The following is a 19833-nucleotide window of genomic DNA, read 5'->3' as shown; positions in this document are numbered from 1 at the left end:
TCATACGTCAGTCAAAATGATACTTAACAGACACTTTAAAGCCTAACATGATACAAAAAATGCAAAGTTGTACTTGATACATAAGTGTAACTACAGTTATAAGTCTGTCTACTTGATACTAACATGATACAAAAAATGCAAAGTTGTACTTGATACATACGTGTAACTATAGTTATAAGTCTGTCTACTTGATACTTTATATAAACGACAAACTTTAACATGATACATGAAACATAAATTGTGCTTGATACATAATTGTAACAACACAATGCAAACCAATTATGCAAGCTCTTAGACTTGTTTTCAACCAATTTCGGATCTTCAAAAATATAGATTTGTTTAGAGTTTGAAGTGATTATTTGAGTAATCTCAATACTAAATGACAGATGATCCATGAAATATTAGAAAAATAGAAGAATGAAAAGAGAGAATCGAAGAAGAACACAATACCTTTCAAGAATATTGGACGAAAATGGCGGACAGAGTACACGAAATTGGCGATTTTATTTTTTAAGGCGGACAGAGTAGACAAAAATGGCGGACAGATTAGACGAAGACGGACGGACGGAGAGCACAATTTTGATTTTCAAAGGCTGACAAAGTAGACAAAAATGGCGGACAGATTAGATGAAGGTTGACGGATGGAGAGCACAAATTTTGATTTTCAAAATTGAGAAGATGAACCGTTGAGAAATTGACGCATTAATTTTGGGAGTGGTGTAAATGGGTTCTTTATTTGGGGAAAATAAAGAGTAAAATTAGGGATAAGATTTAATTGGTTAGGATTTATTAGGATTCTAATTTAATAATGTATCTGTTAAATTAGACTTATTAAAAAATAGGGATTTTAGTATTTTTCAAAGAAATAAGGGAAATATGGAGAATATGTAAACTTAAGTTGTATATTCAGGTAATTAATCCAAAAAATCAAAATATATATTACACCCACCCTCACATCTCTTCCTCTTCACATCCCACCATATCATTTTCTTCACAGCCCATTAAACTTAAAACAAATCAATAACAAGAAGCAACCAAGAAACAAATTACTTTAAATAGGAGTAAATTTTTAGAGGTTTCAATTTTTGGAGCTTCGTTGGACATTTTGAGTGAATAGGGTGATCGATTGAAAATGGGAAGAAAATTGTTTTCTTGATGTTCTCCCTTTTTCTTTTTACTCTTCAAAAATTGTTATCTTGAATATCTTTATCGATATTTGCTAGTTAGATGGTGGACTTCATGAAAGACAATGACCTTGACGACCCTAAAGGATTATTTACTTGCGGTCTAGAAAATTCAGAATTTAAATTTGACGAATTAAATTTTTGATTTGCTAGTTCTTTGTTTGAAACTATTAAGTACAATATGTATACCTCTAGGATCTTGGAATTAGAGTATACATGATACTGTTTCTATTTTTTAAAGGAGAGTATGGATGGGCCATTTTAGCCCACCAGTTATTCCCTTCAATGTTGTAACTAGTAGCCCAAATAGATAGCAAGCCCATATAGTAAAAAAATGCAACCCAACTAACACATCTTCATTCATTTACTTACTGCAATTGTAGTTTTGAATAAAAAGGAAATGAGCTTTTGATAATATTTTTGTCAAATTATATTCTGAATGCTGTATATGATTATTCTTTCTGATATGATGTTGAAATTTGTGACTATCTCATCTAAAAACTTAAGTTGTTAGAGAGGGTCAGAGGACACACTTTTATAACTTTATTTTTTTAAAAAAACACATAGCTTTATGTGCTTTGCTCTCAACTAATTTGAGCATATAATACTTGAGTTATATTACATATTGTCAGAACCCCTTATAATCATTAGATAGAATTCAATTCAATTAAAGTATCATTAATTTGCACCAATAGTTTCCTTTGAATATATAAGAAATCAATATTATTTAATTTGTTTCAAAATTTTGGTGGCACAATATAAGATTAATTGTAAATATACAAAATTTGTAGAGCAATGAGTGACTTCCAAAATTTAACGAGACAATATGTATATTAAAATCTCTGTAGAGCATTAGTGGACAAATCTGATAAAAAGGAGTTCGATTTACTAATCATTAATGGGCAAAAACACAATTAACTTATAATTATTATTTGTAAATTTTATACCTAAACAATTTATTGTTAGTGCTACCTATTTATGTTATCGCTCCATTTATATTAAAACACAACCCGATGCTCACAAAATATTGTCCAATAATTATCAACTATGTGACCCCTAGCCGTACTAGGAAAAAGAGAGGCACTCGACTTGAAGGAGTGGACGATAAGCACAAAGGGAAGACTCAGCTATGTGATGGCACTAGCCCTGTACGTGAGTTTTTCTTGATTGAAGAAACGGAATAGAATGAAACCAAAATTACCATATCCTTCCCAAATTATCATCTCAAGTTAACGACAATAGGGTTTTTTTCCAATTTAATTTTACTCACCTTATCCTTAGTATTAATTAGTTAAAAAAAATATATATATTTGAAGTTTAATTGAAAGAAAAGATCCAAGCTTTTCAAACTAATGTTGATAAAAAATATCACGCAAATCATGTATTAGTATATGATGTTTCTCAATATGTGATCCATTTCCATGTTGTCTTTTTCATAATCATCAATTGATTCATTTCCATATTGTATTGTCATAATTGTCAATTGAGTTTGAACATACATACCACAAAATTATTCAAACTACTATCTTAGGATAACGATTTGTAAATTAAACTTCATCATTTTCACCCTCCTTTCACAAATCGTACAAAAGGATTTGATTTTTTTTCCCCAAGTGGCTTTATTCATATTGAGATCTACAATCGTAACGACAAAAACATACAAATAAAAATACAAATACAGTATTAATAAAATCAATCGTCTTCACTCACACGGGAAGCATCGTAGCACAAAATACACTTCTAAGTAATTGCCTAATTATATATTACTTATCCTATAATTAAAGAACGCAAAAGGTAAAAATAAAAAAACTTATTCACTCAAGCCAGTTGGTATCTGTACATGCAGTTATTAAGCTTCTTTATTTAGCTTCAACTCGACGATCTCCCAGGTGTTCTTGGAGCTACACAAACAATTAACAAAAGAAGTTAATATTTAACAATAATTATAATGTAATAAGAAAGAAGTTAATTAGATTAATTACCTAATCCTATAGCCTCCGTGCTCTTCATCAATCTAATTCTCTTACACGTATCAACAAACATTCTGTACAGCAAAAAATAAAAAATCATATAAATTAGGAAATTAAAATTAAAACATCTTAGCAGCTGAGTTAGTTGACTATCAAAACTGCTATCTGGTCAATAAAGAGTTTGATTCTCCACCTTGTAATCTCATTCCCTAAATCATTACGAACAAAATTAAAATAAGAAGAGAAAAACATACTTCCATGGAACATCTCCTACAAGCATCCAGTCTCCATCTTTATCTTCATAAGTAGGTACATATTCTACACCATTTGTAAGGTCCATAAGCTTGCTTTCACTTTGAGAATTACCTGAATTATTATCAATCGGTTCATACAAATCGACGAAATCTATATTATATGATGGAATTGATTAAAGGAGCAAAAAGAAAAATGAAACGTTAAAGTATACTTACAGATTGTTAGGCAAGTAAACATGTTTTCTAAAGCATTCAACAACTTCTGGTAACTGTCGTACATCTCCAGATCTACTTTTCTCAAGTAAGGAGCTCCGTCAACTGCTACCTTCACGTATTTGCACTTTTCTATCACGTTTTTTCTGTATGATCTCACCGGCGGCCATCCAATTACTTGTGCCCTAATATCATAATTCACAATTAAAATTGTGCATAAATTCGGGAGAGTAAAAAATTACGTGTCTACATGACTTACTTTGCTGGAGGTTTGTTTCCGGTAGAGATTTCGTTTTTCGAGTGATTAACTTCGCAGATATCACGGCGGCGTTCACCGGAAGTTGAGCTTCCTAGGCTTAATTCCATACCGTCGGAATTTCCACGTTTTGCACCGGAGATTTGCTTCCGCGATTCGCCGGGTAAGCCGAGAGTTAGCTCAGTTTCATTGAAATTAAGGCCGGAATTATTTGTTTCCGTCAAACCGTTCGCTGATTTGGCTGTCTCCGATGACATTTTCCCCCTTTTTAGATAGTTTGGTGAAATGAAATATCTTTTGGTGCTTTGAAAAAATGCGGTTAGGCCACTATATATGCTCTCGGGTAGGTGGACGGAGGCTTTCATGTTAGCCATTCTAATCGTGACGCGTGTCTACAGATGAACGGTACAGATTTCTACACGTTAATAAGGGAGTGAATGATGCAAAGAGATGGAGTTTTTTTTTCTTTTCTTCCGCACTCTCGAAATTTATAATTATTTCAAATTCACGCTAGGTAAAATCCATAAAAAAGTTAATATTTTTTATTAAAAATTATTTATATTCAGAGTTCAAAATCAAGACTCTTGATTATAAGAGGAACAATCTCATTCGTTGTACCATTCAGATAACAGCCAAAAGAGTGGAGTGTCATTTTGTTTATTTTCTAACTCTGGGGAATTGTGGTAGGCTGAAAAGTGTTGCACATCAGAAATTTGACACCTTTTATAGGTCTAATAATAGTAATGTAGAAATTTTGTACATAAAACACTCAATAGAGAATTAGATACGTATTAAACATAAAGTCTCAATTGTCATGACACGTCTGCCCATACATAAATATGCACGTGCTTGTTAAGTAGATTATTCAATTAAAATTGATAGTCTCTAAAATCCATATTGCATATGCATGCATATTATCAAGAAAAAACTTTAAGTTTAATGCTTTGCATCGAAATATTATATATATACGCGTTATCTTTAATTCTAAGATAACTTTATAACGTTATCTTTTCGTTTTGCTGTTAGAATTGGACTTTAAAAATTACATGTATCATACAATTTTGAAATATTTCTCCGTTAAAAGTATTTATAGTAAACAAATATAATTTTCATAATTATATAGTTTAATAAAATAAATATTAATTCATTAAAACTTAGTAAAATAAAATATATTTATCATGTATTTATTAAATTGATATAAACGGGAATAAATTTTATTTTTATCACCTATTCTTATGCACCAAAAAGGGACACCCGTGTGAGTAGGGAAGAGAGATGGGGCCCACATGTTGGGTTATTAGTGGGACAAGTCAACCCTTAAAGAAGGCATGTTCGAATTTTGATTGGCTACATGCTGACCCAGCATGTGACTCTGTTTCTTTGTCGCCTTATCATCACGACCGTACGATTATTTATTACTGACACGTGGCATGCTTTGACGTAGCCGTCACACAAACTATAATCACACATCATGTTTAGATCTTCCAATCATTTTAACGACTTTTCCCCAATTCACTTTCTTCTTTAACTCCAGACTTTATTTAATTAAGTTTTGATTATTTCTTAATTTTAATTTTTTTATCTTTTTTTTATTTTAATTTATTAGTTTTTATACACAATTTCAAGTAGAATCATGTGTTATATCATTTATGTCAATATCCAAATATGAGTTAATTATTAATTCAAAAGACTTGAAACTTGCTTTCTTTTAGATGACTTATATATTAACCTGCACTTTTATATATGTCTCGTGAGTTATATTAATGAACTTATTTTCCAAATATTGATGTCTTAAACTTGTTCAACTTGAATTTTCAGATCGTCAAACCTTCAATTTATTATCAACTTCATTATGTATCTCATCAATGAGTATTATGCCATTAACAGATGACATATATTATGGCTTTAAATTTGTCAATTATTTTACTTAATAAAAAGCATTTAAAACAAAAATTTCAAAAATATCAGACTTGTAAAAAAATCTTTATTACTACGAAAATAGTTACTAGTATATCTTACCCCAAAATAAGTAAGGATCGACCCTTATCGATACTCACATTTCATTTAAAATATAGTTATATCTTAATTGATCTACGTTATAAATACACACTATCATTTGAACTCAATATATATCTTTAACTTCGCAAAAAATATATAAATGAAATATATTAAATGTATCTTAAATATTCTAAATTAATATAAGGAACGATAACTTTAAAAAAAAAAACAAAAAAAAATTGAATTGCCCCCATGCAGGATCGAACTACAGACCTCCAGTTTACAAGACTGGCGCTCTACCACTGAGCTATAGGGGCTTCAGACGTTGTGGTGAATTATTTTTATTTATTTATCTCAAGAAAAATGAAAAAGGGGAGACAACTTAACTATATATTTTACCAAAAATTATTTAATTAGGCATATATTCAATTCGTTGTAACAAAATGGTAGAAAACAACCACAAAAATAACAACGACAATATATTTAGTGAAATATTACTAATTAAATAAGTCAGTTCTGAAGAATGTATAATTTACACATTTCTAATAGAGGTCTCAGCTCAAATGTCTTTTCCTCATAGAAGAAATAACATTAACACCAACATGAGATGTTTTCCATTTCTAAACTCCCAGCTTACACTTACCATATAAAGAGACTACTTCTCTCATTAGACATAAAACGCGAGATTTTTTTTTTCTTTCTTCTATAACTACTATCAAGCCATGAACTTTTTTTCCTTATAAAGTGACTTCAAAAACAAATCTTTTGGACAATTTTTTCACCAATACTAGAAATTTTTGCCTTGAATTTACATGCATGTAAAAACTAAGTACTTGTATAGTACTATCCATTACCGTGAAAACTCACATGCATCCACATGAAATGCATATATGTATCATGACCCCAATAATCATTAGCTTAATTTTGTTAAACATGATAAGATATGTTGCGATCAAATAATTTTATTGTCTCCACAATTAAGTGTATAAATTTTCAATTAAAAAAAAAAACTATGAAAACGTTGTGTTAGGAAAGGACATTATTGATGGATAATTGTTTGTCGTGTTTCAACTTTAAAGGTTTATTTTACTACAAGTGATTGAACATAGCATGCATTGGAATTTGATTGTACTATCCTTTTCTTTGAAAGAAATTTAAAAGTATAAATTGACCTTTCATAGTAATGTCAGATCAACTTTTGAAACGTACATGAATAAACCTACCTTTAAGTACTTTTGTAGTGAAGTTCATTTTGGTCATCACTCATGCATATAGATAAATATAGGATGTGGATGGTTGAGCTACATCCAATTATCTTGATAAATAGATGACTTTTGAATTTTCAACTAGGAGAGACTATACTCTTTCCTAACTAAAGACCATGTGTTATGTATGCACACTGATGATGGATTCATAATTTTCATTAAGAGAGTTTTTAAAATATGAAATGATATTATAGAAATTGAAATTTTGTAAGATCTCTACCAGACGTGTTTAATTTGAGTTGAGACTCTACAAGGTGTGTTCAATATTAGAAATAGTTCATGCCTGTATTAATGGATATTATATTCTCTTGAAAAAACTAATATTTTGCAAATTCATGGAATATTTATAAATTCAAATCATCTTAATTCGAGAAATATGTTACTACCGGCCCTCGAATTGTGAAGATAAGTCCAAATCATCTAATTCGGAAAAATACACCACTAATGACCCTCGAATCATGGATAAATCTTAAGAGAGAAGGATCAAGGGATCAACATATTTCACTACAAGAAAATGGTGAATTACATGGAGATTTTCCTAGAAATTAGTATGAAAATATGCTGGAAAACAAGTTTCTTGAAATTTTCATATAACCTCAAGAAAAATCGCCATGTAATTTACACTTATTTTGTTGTGTTTGTACTCAAAGTTTTAATAATAAAATTATGTTTCTTTATATTTTATTTGTGATTGTAATCTATTTTTTTGTCACTTTAAAAATTATTTCAAACAAATACACACAAATAAGCTACATCTTCAATAGTAATTTTCATATGAACTTCTAAGCCCTACTTAGCTTTGCCTCTAATGCTACATTAGTTGAGTCACAAACTCACAATTAAGGACGAGTTCAATTTAATTATCTTTTTCGTTTTAAGAGGGTATTGCTCAAATAGGACAATACTATTCAAGTATTTTTGTTAAAAATTATTTTTTAATTATTTTTGGTATTTTAATAAATTGAAGAGATAATAACACAACTACACTCTCAATTATTTTTAATTCTCTCTCATCGTAATTTTTAAAAGATAATATAATTAAAAAAATTTAAATGATATAACAAATCAATAAATACAATATTCGAAAAAGTGTAATGCATAAATTATTATAACTAATAATAAGAATAAACTAAAAACTAACTATGAATTATTCATTAAATTTTATAAAATAGACAAATATTATTAAAAATTTAAAATAATATAATAAACAATTATTATTAGACCAGATTAAACGCAGGAAGTATTTTTATGGACCAATGAAGTTGGTGAAGGAGAATATAATTGAAAAACGTAAAAGAAAATTAAAGGTAAAGTATTGAAATGATTTGATGCTGAAAAAGTAAACATGAAAACAATTGATGTATACGTTTTGCGTAGATATAAAATGTGTAATAAGTGAATTGTCTGGTGGTCATTTGTCAATTAATAAATAATAATATCTGAGAAGGTATATGTACTCTCAAAATCCGACATATTCCACGCTTCTCATTTATTTGAACATATTATAGATCGAATCTCATGGTAAAAAAAAATTATTGTATTTACTTACCAACTATCTGTAATAACTTCAGAGAGATAAATTTCACGAAGGGTGTTTAAGTGTTAAAAGTGAACATACTTTTAAAAAAGTAAAAAGAGAAGTTGTTAACAGTAAAATTTAAATACATGGGTATTTTAAGTACGCGACTCAATACACTATGCTGCATTATATTGTTATTTTAAGGATATTCAAAATAAAATATTTAGCCACTTTATTTATTACTTTACTTATATATACAATATAATTTTTGAAGAAGGGCGTCCAACAGAATGGCTATGCAACTGGAGCCACATATTTTTTAGGAGGAAAAATTAATTATATCTAGATAAAAACATTAAGTATAATCCTTAAATGCTATATTATTTTACTTTTTTATATATATATGTTACTATATTTACGTGTAGATTTTTAACACATAAAAATGTAATGAATTTAATAATAATGTGATATTGGATTATTTAAAAGATGTTATTCCCGAACATCAACGAAAACAATGCCTTTTGTCGGACGTAGCTCTACATGCTGATTATGGGCCAATATTTCAGTTTAGTTAGTTGATATATTAATATAAAAATAAATTATGTATCGGTTGAAGATTCTGTATCTACCAAATTAATACACTCTTTGGACTTTATAAAATATAGTGTTCCTATTTATTTTTGGAGCTCAATTAATTCAGATTCATATAGGTAAAATATCTTTTATTATATAATTTATATAAAAATGATTTCAGTTTCATAACTCAAATTTGAAATGTTTCTCTAAAAATAAATGAATATCTACCTTTTACGTGATTCATAGGTGATCTCTATGGTTAATTCTTATGAAGTTTTTTTTAGAATAATTACATATTCGCAACACATGATTTGATTGATAATTAATTTTTTTTTTTTGGATATTAATTTCGGTGGAAGTAAGAATTAGTCCGTGTGCATGTATTTCCACACTGAATACTGTGATATGTAGTGAAACAAAAGTATATTCATATGGTATATCACTGCTTTATTATCCCCCCAATAAAAATAAAAATTAAGGTTCATCAGTATTTAATGATCCAAGAAAAAAATACATTGGACTTATAAGTGTGTTGGAGTGATACAGGAATCTTTCCATTTTTACATAAGTATGCATGAATATGTATAGCTAATTAGTGTATGCTAATTGTCTACTCGATATTATATTGTTCACCTTAATCGAGTTATAGATATTTGATAAATCCAACTTCAACATGGTGAACAGATAAGGAAAAAACTAGCTAGAAAAAATAAATTTTTTTAAAAAAGATAAGGAAAATAGAAATACAAATAATGTAAAAAAAGAACTTTTTAGTAACGTGGACAATTGATATGAAATTGAAACAAAGGGAAAGTTAGATGGTAGCCACAATTTCAGCACAACATGTTGGTTACACATATAGCCTTATTATACATACGAAAATTGTCATTTAAGAGCAAATAAGGTACTGATTACTACAATAATTAAGCTAATTAAGAGGAAATCAAATCAGAAATTGATTTTAAGTCTAGGGTGTCTTATCACACCTAAGATTACAATTACAATTATATATTAATGTAAAAATATAGCTTGAATCATCCACTCTATTTCTCTTGAGACATTCCCTTGAGAAAGTCTCTTGCTCCAAGCCCTATCACTTTTGCCTCTGATCTCTTCATGATCCTTAGCCTTTTGCATGATTCACTGAACATTCTGCTAAATCAAATTCCAATTAATACGACTTCTTTTGATTTTTTCTAACACTACAAAATGTTTGATGAGTAACCGATCAAGGTTGTTATAGTGTGGTAGGTAGTAATTTATTCTTAACCAAGAGGTTTCAGATTTTAGTTGTCTTGGGTATAAAGCTGCCTTTGTTAGGAAGTTTTAACCTTCCTGGCACGAATCCCTATTTAATCGGGTTTCAATGTTCTAATTTATCGGCATAATGATGTTTTGATCTATGCCTTAAAAAGGACAAAATTGATCCATCAGTGAATATATGCTAGTTTAAATCACCTAAATTTGACTAAATTGGTCAATTTATGTACTATAAGCTAAATTTTACACCCCTTTTAACACATTAATTAGTTTAGTTTTACAATTAATTAAAGAAGATTCAATTAGGGATAAGGTGCCCGAGGGGCAGATCGCGTTAAAAAATTACTAATATATAAAATTTGAACTTTTTTTAACATAAGATTAGAGGTCGACTGAATTTAAAATTCAGTCGACAATTTCAAAATTCAAATCTCAAGTATTATATTAAATATGTTCCTAAATTAATAAAAATTCTGAATCTGTCGTCTCGAATAGAACATAAAGAGAAAGTGAAATACTTACATCCATGGAACATCGCCGACAAGCATCCAATCTCCATCTTTGTCTTCATAGATTGGAACGAACTCTGACTTATCTGCATCCTCCAATGCTTCTCCTGTTGACACATTTAAATACAAATTTAACATATATAACACTAGCAATTAAATTGCTTATATTTATGAAAAAGATGCTCGATTTATGTTTATTAGTATAGTACAGTAACCGTACATTTCAATAATAATAATTTCACTTTGCCTAAATAAATGCATGTTAATATAGAAAACTGAAATACTAACCAATTCCATAGCAATCAAAGAGTTTTTCAAGAGCCATAACAAGTTGATCATAACCCTTATGAGTACTCAAATCAACTTTCCTCAAAAACGGTGCTCCATCCATGCTAACTTTGACGTACATTTTATTATTGGATTCAGCTTCACGTCCGTTAAAACTGTTCTTTTTCCGGTAAGCACACACAGGAGGCCAACCAACAACTTCGTTCTTGTATTGACACTTGTAATTATTAGCCTCAACGTTGTTGTTGTTGTTGCTGCTGCTGCTGTTTCGATCACTAGTAGTAATTTCCGAATAAACCCTTTTCTTTTCATTTTTCTCCAATATTCCTCCTGGAAGTCCCAATCTTAGCTCAGTAATTTCCAATTCTGTTGCCATTTCGTATTATGTTTTGAAGACTGGAAAATTAATATATTGTTGTTTTGATGGAAAAAATGAGTGTGTGTGTTTATGAGTATATATAGGAAATAAATAATTGAGAAGACAATGGCAGGTAAACTAAACTTAATGGTCGGTCACATGAGATACAAAGGTAGGGAAAATATATATGTTAGGTATGTAATTTAAAACATTAATAATTTGTGGAGATTTACTTGTGACCGTTTGATATGGTTAACAAAAGACATGCCATGTGATGAAGTGTTCCCAATATGTTTGTAGACACATTAATATACGCGTGCAAATAAAGGTACATATATACATGTAATTATTTCGAGTTGGGATAAAATTTTTGCAAGTACGGATAAGGTATGTGTATATATTAATCTCTTCAGATTTTATATACGGGTTTATATTGGGTAACTTATGGATTGGCCGAATCAAGTTTGGTTTAAAAGCTATTTACGTGATTGACAATAGAATCTTGTTTAATAAGTGGAACGCAATAACTGTCCGCTATCAGGTTGGACAGTCAGGGTAGGAGAAGGGCAATGACTCATTCTTATAACCAGCGTTTTTAAGAACAAGAAGTCGGGCGGAAGGGGGAAAAGCCCTACGTTCCTGGTTCTCTTTATAGTTGAATCCAAGTCTCTTGCCACCTAAAACTCTGGCAAGAAAGCACTGCTTTACCTTTGATCCTATGTACCTTCTCTCTCATTAATTTTAAGAAATTTATTCGTACAAATTATAAATTTTGAAGTCAATAACTTGAAAAAAAACTAGAATTTCATATTCATAAGTACTTTAAATTATGATTTCGTCTCTAGCTAAACAAATCTTTTAATTGGACAAGAGCCTATTTGGGACTAAAATCAAACAGGAGGGCATAATTATTCTATTTCACTAGTTAAGGGGCAAATGTGACCTTTTGTCAAAACTAATACAGTTAAATTTAAGTTAAATTAAGTGTTATGTTTATTTCAAAAATTTTACATATATAGTCATGTATTTGAATTAGGATTGACAATTTCGAAACCAATGAATACACATATTTCTCTTGAAAAAAAATGATAGTTTACGAAAAAGAATACCATAATTTATTTATTTTTTTGTCTCCGTTATAATTTTCTAATACACGGACAATTAATTTTTTGAGGAACATATCCAATTATAATAGGGTATATGGATATTTGATTCTTGCAGAGAAGGCAAATTTCTGCGAGATAATATTATTATTTACACATATAATAAGTAGCATGTTATTAAAGGAATATAATTTCTCCAATTATAGACAATCAGTTTATACTACATTATAACAAGAAGATACCACGATGAGAATATTTTGCAATATTGGGACATAGAAATCTTACTTTGAATCCCTTAGATTAGAAATTAATACATAAATATAACTATTGTCTAGTCAATTATTTACAAATTATAGTTGGTCTTCTATCAAATATATAAATTCAACATTTTAATTAAGTAGACATTCTCTTGCATGTGCACGTATCTTATAATAATTGATACGACCGATTATTATTCAACTACAATATCATGTAATATTAACTAACAAATTTTACTTAATTCACATTGTTTGCAACAAATTTTAAACATATAGATAAATCACACAAATAAAATCAAAAGAAACATAATTTTATTAATCTAGATAGATTGCGGGTACAATTGTGTTAATCCCTTGATTCTACTCTCTTAAGATTTATTCATGATTCGAGGACCATTAGTAACATATTTCTCGAACTATGATGATTTAAATTATGACCTCTTTTTATGAACAAACTATCAATTTGTGGAGTATTCGAAATCTTGATCTCTTTATGAAATTTTCGAGATGTCTTCTAAGGGAATTTAGTACACTTTATATAGGAATAAACTAGGGTTTAGAGTTGAGTAGCCTCTAAGAATAGCAACAACGTAATGGAGTCAGTCACTCAATATAGATTGATCCGAAATCTGATTCAAATCCAATATAGTACCTATGGGTACATAAGAAATGTATTGAATCGATTCTTTTTAATGAATAGATCCGATCGCAACTTCGAATATGGAATTCAAAGGGATCAAATAGGAAAGGATACTCTGAATCATAGAACTATAATGAAATATACGATCAACCAATATTTATCGAATTTGAAAAAGAGTCAGAAGAAATGGTTCGAGCCTCTTATTTTGATTTCTCGAACCGAGAGATCCATGAATCGGGATCTTGAGTTGAACACAATTTATAGAGTCCTAACTCGAATTAAACGCATCTCACAAAATTTTAATGTCTACACACAATCATTTTTGACAATTACCAATATACTCTGATTCATCTATAAATCATTTTTATCGATAAGGAAGAAATTATTATGTATGGATCGATGAACAAAACAATAAGACTTAGTTGCATTGTCCTTAGGATAATATATGTTACTCTCCAACCGAGCATATGTTTCCTTAGAATTAGACAAGGAAATGAAACTACAAAGATGACACCCCACACGTGATAAAGAGGTTTGTCCCCAATTTATTACTACTTTAGACAAACGTACCCACTAATCTATCTTATGTGCCCTTGTTACACTCATAAATAAAACTATTTCCCCACTCAAATGAAACATAAAATAGCAAAAACACAGCCTTAACTAGACTCATATTGGGTAATATACAGCTAGCTACCTACCTCTCTCTTTCCAATTTCATCTCACACTTTATTTTGAGTAATATATAGTCTATTATTATATTGTCATATGAAATTAATAAGGTCCATGGGTGCAATGGTTATTCGTACAAGTATGGGGTTAATTACCGTGGACGTTTTACTTAGGATAGTTGAAGCGTGTAAAAAATCTTAAGAGAGCTTAAAAAATTACTTTATTGATCTATTTTTAATTTGTTTGACTTGATTCAAAATATAGATGGTCAAACTAACTTATGTTTAATGTGTAGTCTGACATACATTAATCTTTATATATTTTAAAACTATGTTTAAACGTACAAAAAAATTAAGATGATATTTATATTAACATAACTTAGAATTCAATCCCAATTTAAATAGAGAAGATGATAAAACTATGTATTTATAATAAAGGCATTGTCTCACGCATAGTAAGAAGATCACCAACATAAAGAGTTACTCGCTCCTTCTGAAATTATTTGTCATAGTTTTTATTTTTAGAGTTAAATTATAAAAATCTTTGACTAATATTTTAAGATGTATTTTTTCATCATATTAATATGTAAAAAATTGTAATTTATATTACTTTTCATTTAGTTTTATAATATCTAATTTTTTTTGGTTTAAAATATCGAATTAATGTGATCTAATTTATCTTGGAAAATTAGTCAAATTAACTTTTGATAAGCGCAACATGACAAACAATTTCGAACGAAGGGAGTAGTATTTTTACACACTTAATATTGTTTAATAACCTTTTTCAAAAGTACTAAAATTCACATTTAACAATTCAAAAAATATCAAAATAATTTGACAAAAGAAAATATTCTCCCATCGAAATAGGAATCAGGAGCTGCTCAAGCATACTAGTGGCCTAAAGCAAAAATCAAACGGGGCCTTAAACTTGAACTGTAAATAACTTTTATATAACTGATTTCTTCTGGTTTTCAATTGATTATATAGCCATTCTTATTTGAAATTATTTTTCATGAGATATAGTATTCTAAATATGTCAAATTTCTTCTAATAATCTTTTAATTTTTCATGAAATGTTTACTTTTTCTACGAATAATATTCAATATTTATTAAAATATAACAACTTATAACCAATTATTATTAAAAATAAAACCCCTTAAATTTAAGGGCCTAAGACACATATCTTTTTTTCTTTAACACTATCGAGTCACCCCTGTCATATAAATAAATTGAAACGGCGAGAATAAGTAAATTGTAGTAGTAGGTCCACGTAATTTGCCAATTGCCATGCATTCAAAATCAAACAAGTTACTGATGGTTTCCGTGTGTTCCGCTCTACCATTTATTTACAAGTGTAACTTTGTGGCACAGAATTAAACTTTGGGCTAAAAATATTTATTTATTTCATTCATGAATCTTCTAGCTAGGTAGAAAAATTAAAAAGTAAATAAATGAGAAACATTTCATTTTCACTGAATACAATGCAACATTGTCCATATGTGAATTATTAATATGGGTTTGTAGAAGACTCATGATGAGCAAGTTTATTGGTACGTAAAAATGCACATATAATAGTAATTTGTACGTCAAGCAGATTTATTATAATGCATATTGTCCGTTCAAAAATTTGTGACTAATAATAACAAGGAACACTCCAGAAAAAATAGAAATTATTTTGACCGACCGATCTATCGTCGAAAGCAAACAAATTAAAACTAGAAAGTAAATATAAAAACTATTCTCAACAAGTACATTAGCATTGGTGGTTTACTTAAAATTATACATTTATTCACTTGACAATTTTTTTTTATATACGTTAATCACAAAGATATTATCGACTATTTCTATGGCGGAGAGGCTATTTATGTCAATTTCGCTTAAGAAACAATTTAACTAGACTAGCAGCCAAATTGGGCTTAGGGTTGGAGAGCAGAAAGAATTGGTGGGCCTAAGTAAAATGGGCCAAGGCCCAGTATGGCCACAAATGACTCAAATGGGCCACCTTAGTGTTTCCTAGAGGCTAAACAAGATTCTTCAAACTAAACTCTAAATTGCAAAATGAATAGTCAATTCAATGTAGAGAAAAGAAGATATGTTAGTTGTGGACAAGGTTAAACTTGTCCTAAGATAATTATCCAAATGGGCCGACTTTGTGGTCTAGCTGGACCTGACACCAGATGGGCCCATTGGGCCTCCCTGTCCTTAAAAGTTTAAAAAGGAAAAAATACACAAAATTACCCCTATTCTATGATATTTTGGAGTAATTATCAACTGAAAGAAAAGGAAACTAAACAAATACCCAAAAAAAAGCAAAATAACTACAAACATATACCCGTTTAAATTTATACCCTACTAAATAACTGTATTATATACCCCAATTAATTTCGCTTAGCTGATATTAAATCAGTACACATTTGCTTAATTCATACTATATACAGTGGTAAACCTTAATAATACCACAACGATATACATATACTCTTATAGTATCATTGACTAATGAGTAATTTCTAAACAAGAGATACCAATACAATACAAGATATATATATATATATATATATATATATATTCTGATTTAATATCAGTTAAGCGAAATTATTAGCACGAATGAATGAGGATACGAGCTATAATATTTATTTGAGAGAATTAGTGTTTCATTAATTACTTTGTCTTTGGTGGGGTATGAACATGTAATCCATTATTTTGAGTTTTATGGCCCATTTATGTAGCTTTTCCCAAAAATAAAGAAGAAAGAAAAAGCTGAGGTTCTACGTATGATTTATTTATTTGATACGTGATGACATGATTTAAGCGTAAATAGAAAAGACAAAATTTGTGTAATTGATCTTTTAACTTGTTTGAGTTTGAGGCGTAACTTATAGAAACATGAATATTCTTGCATCTTGCTCAAATTAAGCAGTGCTTATGAAGAAATGATATTGTATAAAAAGTAGACATTAGGTGATAGCAATTAGTAGGTAATAAAGAAGGATAATAGAACTTCTAAGAGAGTTGTTTCATATGCAGTTGGAGCCAAATGACTCATAAATTGAAAACAGTTACTTATGTAAAGGAGAATAGAACTTCAAAGTACAAGCAAAAGGGATTACAAGTATGCTCAAAGAAGGTCATGGACTAAGGACTTCTTGAGGTAACTGTTCAACTTGGCCTTCGAATTTGCAAAACGCTGCATGATATTTTCATTTTCATAATGAGCAATGCCAAGCTCAACCTCTTTTTTGTGGATTCTTTCTTGCAAAGTGGCCAACTCTTCCTTCAATCCTTCCAGTTCTTTCTTGTTCCTCTCCATTACTACAAGGTACCTGGTTTTTGCCTCATTCAATATGCAATTGTCCTGGACAAGTTGCTTGGCCTGAGAGATATCATTCAGTCTTCGATGGAGCCACCCAACGTCTACGTTGACAGACTCAAGATCCTTAACTTCAGCAATCATAGATTGGAGCTCTGCGGAGGTTATACTTAGGAAATCTGTTGCCTCCAATTTTTTATATATGTTGCAAACAAACTCCAGGAGTGATGAAGAAAACGTCACTGGAGATAAAGAGCTATTCATTGCAATATCTCCGTGCTTAAGGAAGATCTTCTGGAGGATAGGTGCTGCTTCCTCCTTAACTCTGTACCCATCCACCATGATTGATGGGTGACCAGGTTTTGATTCAACCTTATCAGCATAAGAAGAATAGTCAGTCATCAATGCAGCTACCCTTGTGAAGTTGAGACTCATGGATTTTGTTGGAAGGGGGTCACTTCTGGTTTCCCGTTTTGTCGCATTAGCATTTGACACCACATCAGTCTTCCGTAGTGTTGTGTTTTTCTCATCCACAACTTCATCAGGAAAAGAAGGAGCTGTTTGAGTGTGTTGCCCCGGTTTCTGATCTTCCACATCTAAGACATCACGGTTAGTTAGAACAGACTGATGTTTATGCCCTGCATGTGCGGACTCAACCACCCTCCCTTTTGTTGAAAGTGCACTACTCTGGTCACATTTGGTTTCCAGTTCGGTGGCATTAGCATTTAAAACCACATCGGCCTTACTTAGTATTGTATTTTTCTCATCCACAACTTCGGGGAAAGAAGGTGTTGTTTGAGTGTGTTGCCTTGATTTCCGATTTTCCACACCCAAGACTCCATGGTTAGTTAGAACAGAGTGATGGTTAAGTTCTGTACGCATGGAGCCATCAAGCTTTTCTTTTGTTGCTACAGAAATTCCAGTGGTAAGATGAGCAGGAGAGTCACAAATAGCACATGAAGGATACGACGACTGTAGGATAAGAAAGAAGCTGTTAATAAACTAAAAGTTTACATTGTAAATCATTCTAACTTCATTAAATAGACTGCAGAGAAGAACTATTTTCTTTGATATTGTGTCCGACAAACATAGGACAAAGCCTATCCATATGGCATCACATATTTAGCACCTTCTTGGTGCTACCATTAATGAAAGTTCACTTCTAATTGTCAAGAGAGTTTGCAAAAAAATTCAATAGAGTACCTTAACATGTCGAATTGGAGAAGTTGGTGTTAGAGTATTAGACTCACACCGACCAAGTAATGCCCTTAAAGACATTCGAGTTTGATACCTGGGTGAAGTATCTGGTAACACAAAACCCTGTCAAAACAAATAGGAATAGGCAGGCAGCTAGTTAATGCAAGTCTATTTGTCTATGTAGGGGCTTAGGAAAACCAAATAAACCAACAAAGCCTTTCAACATGTCATGTAATACAAGTGCTAGGATAATACTTTGATGAACAGCAAGCAATATAGCTCTAAAAGTCCAAACACATATTGTAGGGTTCGCAGCAAACATGCTAACGACAAACGAAATAAGACCACTTCATTACAGACAATGGCTTCTAATGATTAATCTTAAAACACCATTACCTGCCAATAGAAAAGAGCACATCCCTTCAAGAACACATAACTAATTTTTAAATTTATCGACAGAACATGAAGTTGCTTTGTTCTGGAATTCTCAAATCTTTATCCCTTCTCAACTATCAAAGCAGAGTGAATACATAAATCTGTGCAATCAGCTAATAAGTATTTTTGTAATAACCCCCTAGCCAAACAACATTTCTCATATTCATTCTTTAACTCTTGTAGTTCAGATTTTTTTTTAAACAAAAGTCATTTTGCATTAGCCCTACCACAAATCATCAAATATACTTTTCCTCTTCAGCACCTCTAAACATAGGCTAAAACATTTAAGATAATACAACATGCAATACAACCTTAACACAGCAAAGGAAAAAAAAACCACCACAAAGTGAGTGCAGTAAGCCCTTTGTTTTATTTTACTCTGAACCAAACAGAAAAGAGAACATATCATCACCAAATTGTAGAGCTGAAGTGTTTACCGGAGGCGGCGATAGAGCTGAACCATCTTCTAGTTTGGGTTCTTGTTTCATCCTCAACACTCTTCCACTCCTTAGAGAAGCTGCTGCTTCTTGCTGTTGAGATTCTTGAGAAGGGGTGGCAGTGGCATCTTCAACA

General features: G+C 30.5%; 3 protein-coding genes and 1 non-coding gene across 4 annotated transcripts; all 4 read right to left on the bottom strand.

Moving 5' to 3' along the window:
* Positions 1-2783: 2783 nt before the first annotated feature.
* IAA15 (auxin-regulated IAA15) lies at positions 2784-4361 on the bottom strand. Its single transcript, NM_001279148.2, has 5 exons — positions 3881-4361; positions 3625-3806; positions 3409-3520; positions 3167-3228; positions 2784-3085 (listed from the first exon to the last, which is right to left on the bottom strand). Exons 1-5 carry the CDS (start codon positions 4249-4251, stop codon positions 3054-3056), a joined length of 759 nt encoding a protein of 252 aa, NP_001266077.1. The 5' UTR covers positions 4252-4361; the 3' UTR covers positions 2784-3053.
* Positions 4362-6120: 1759 nt separating this feature from the next.
* Positions 6121-6192, bottom strand: TRNAT-UGU (transfer RNA threonine (anticodon UGU)). Its single transcript has one exon. It is a non-coding gene; the product is annotated as a tRNA-Thr (tRNA).
* Positions 6193-10095: 3903 nt separating this feature from the next.
* On the bottom strand, positions 10096-11714 carry IAA19 (auxin-responsive protein IAA19). The gene is made up of 3 exons (NM_001279151.2): positions 11293-11714; positions 11018-11111; positions 10096-10387 (listed from the first exon to the last, which is right to left on the bottom strand). The coding sequence occupies exons 1-3, from the start codon at positions 11666-11668 to the stop codon at positions 10279-10281; spliced, it is 579 nt and encodes a 192-aa protein (NP_001266080.1). The 5' UTR covers positions 11669-11714; the 3' UTR covers positions 10096-10278.
* A 5601-nt stretch (positions 11715-17315) lies between these two features.
* Positions 17316-19824, bottom strand: LOC104646544 (uncharacterized). The gene is made up of 3 exons (XM_026030204.2): positions 19698-19824; positions 18832-18932; positions 17316-18600 (listed from the first exon to the last, which is right to left on the bottom strand). Exons 2-3 carry the CDS (start codon positions 18904-18906, stop codon positions 17437-17439), a joined length of 1239 nt encoding a protein of 412 aa, XP_025885989.2. The 5' UTR covers positions 18907-18932; positions 19698-19824; the 3' UTR covers positions 17316-17436.
* Between the last annotated feature and the right edge of the window lie 9 nt (positions 19825-19833).

The sequence above is a fragment of the Solanum lycopersicum genome, chromosome 3 (genome assembly GCF_036512215.1).
Source record: "Solanum lycopersicum chromosome 3, SLM_r2.1".
NCBI classification, from domain to species: Eukaryota; Viridiplantae; Streptophyta; class Magnoliopsida; order Solanales; family Solanaceae; genus Solanum; species Solanum lycopersicum.
The sequence above is the reverse complement of the archived record's forward strand: the minus strand, read 5'-3'. Positions and strand labels throughout refer to the sequence as shown.

Excerpts from the sequence above, each read along its gene's own strand:
- IAA15 (NM_001279148.2), bottom strand. The coding sequence starts at position 4,251 with ATGGCTAACATGAAAGCCTCCGTCCACCTACCCGAGAGCATATATAGT. Across the intron at positions 3,521-3,624 it reads GTTTACTTGCCTAACAATCT|GTAATTCTCAAAGTGAAAGC; the intron begins GTAAGTATACTT and ends ATAATAATTCAG. Across the intron at positions 3,229-3,408 it reads GTAGGAGATGTTCCATGGAA|AATGTTTGTTGATACGTGTA; the intron begins GTATGTTTTTCT and ends TTTGCTGTACAG.
- IAA19 (NM_001279151.2), bottom strand. The coding sequence starts at position 11,668 with ATGGCAACAGAATTGGAAATTACTGAGCTAAGATTGGGACTTCCAGGA. Across the intron at positions 11,112-11,292 it reads CTTTGATTGCTATGGAATTG|GAGAAGCATTGGAGGATGCA; the intron begins GTTAGTATTTCA and ends ATGTGTCAACAG. Across the intron at positions 10,388-11,017 it reads GTCGGCGATGTTCCATGGAT|AATGTTCAGTGAATCATGCA; the intron begins GTAAGTATTTCA and ends TTGATTTAGCAG.
- LOC104646544 (XM_026030204.2), bottom strand. The coding sequence starts at position 18,906 with ATGTCTTTAAGGGCATTACTTGGTCGGTGTGAGTCTAATACTCTAACA. Across the intron at positions 18,601-18,831 it reads CTCCAATTCGACATGTTAAG|TCGTCGTATCCTTCATGTGC; the intron begins GTACTCTATTGA and ends CTTATCCTACAG.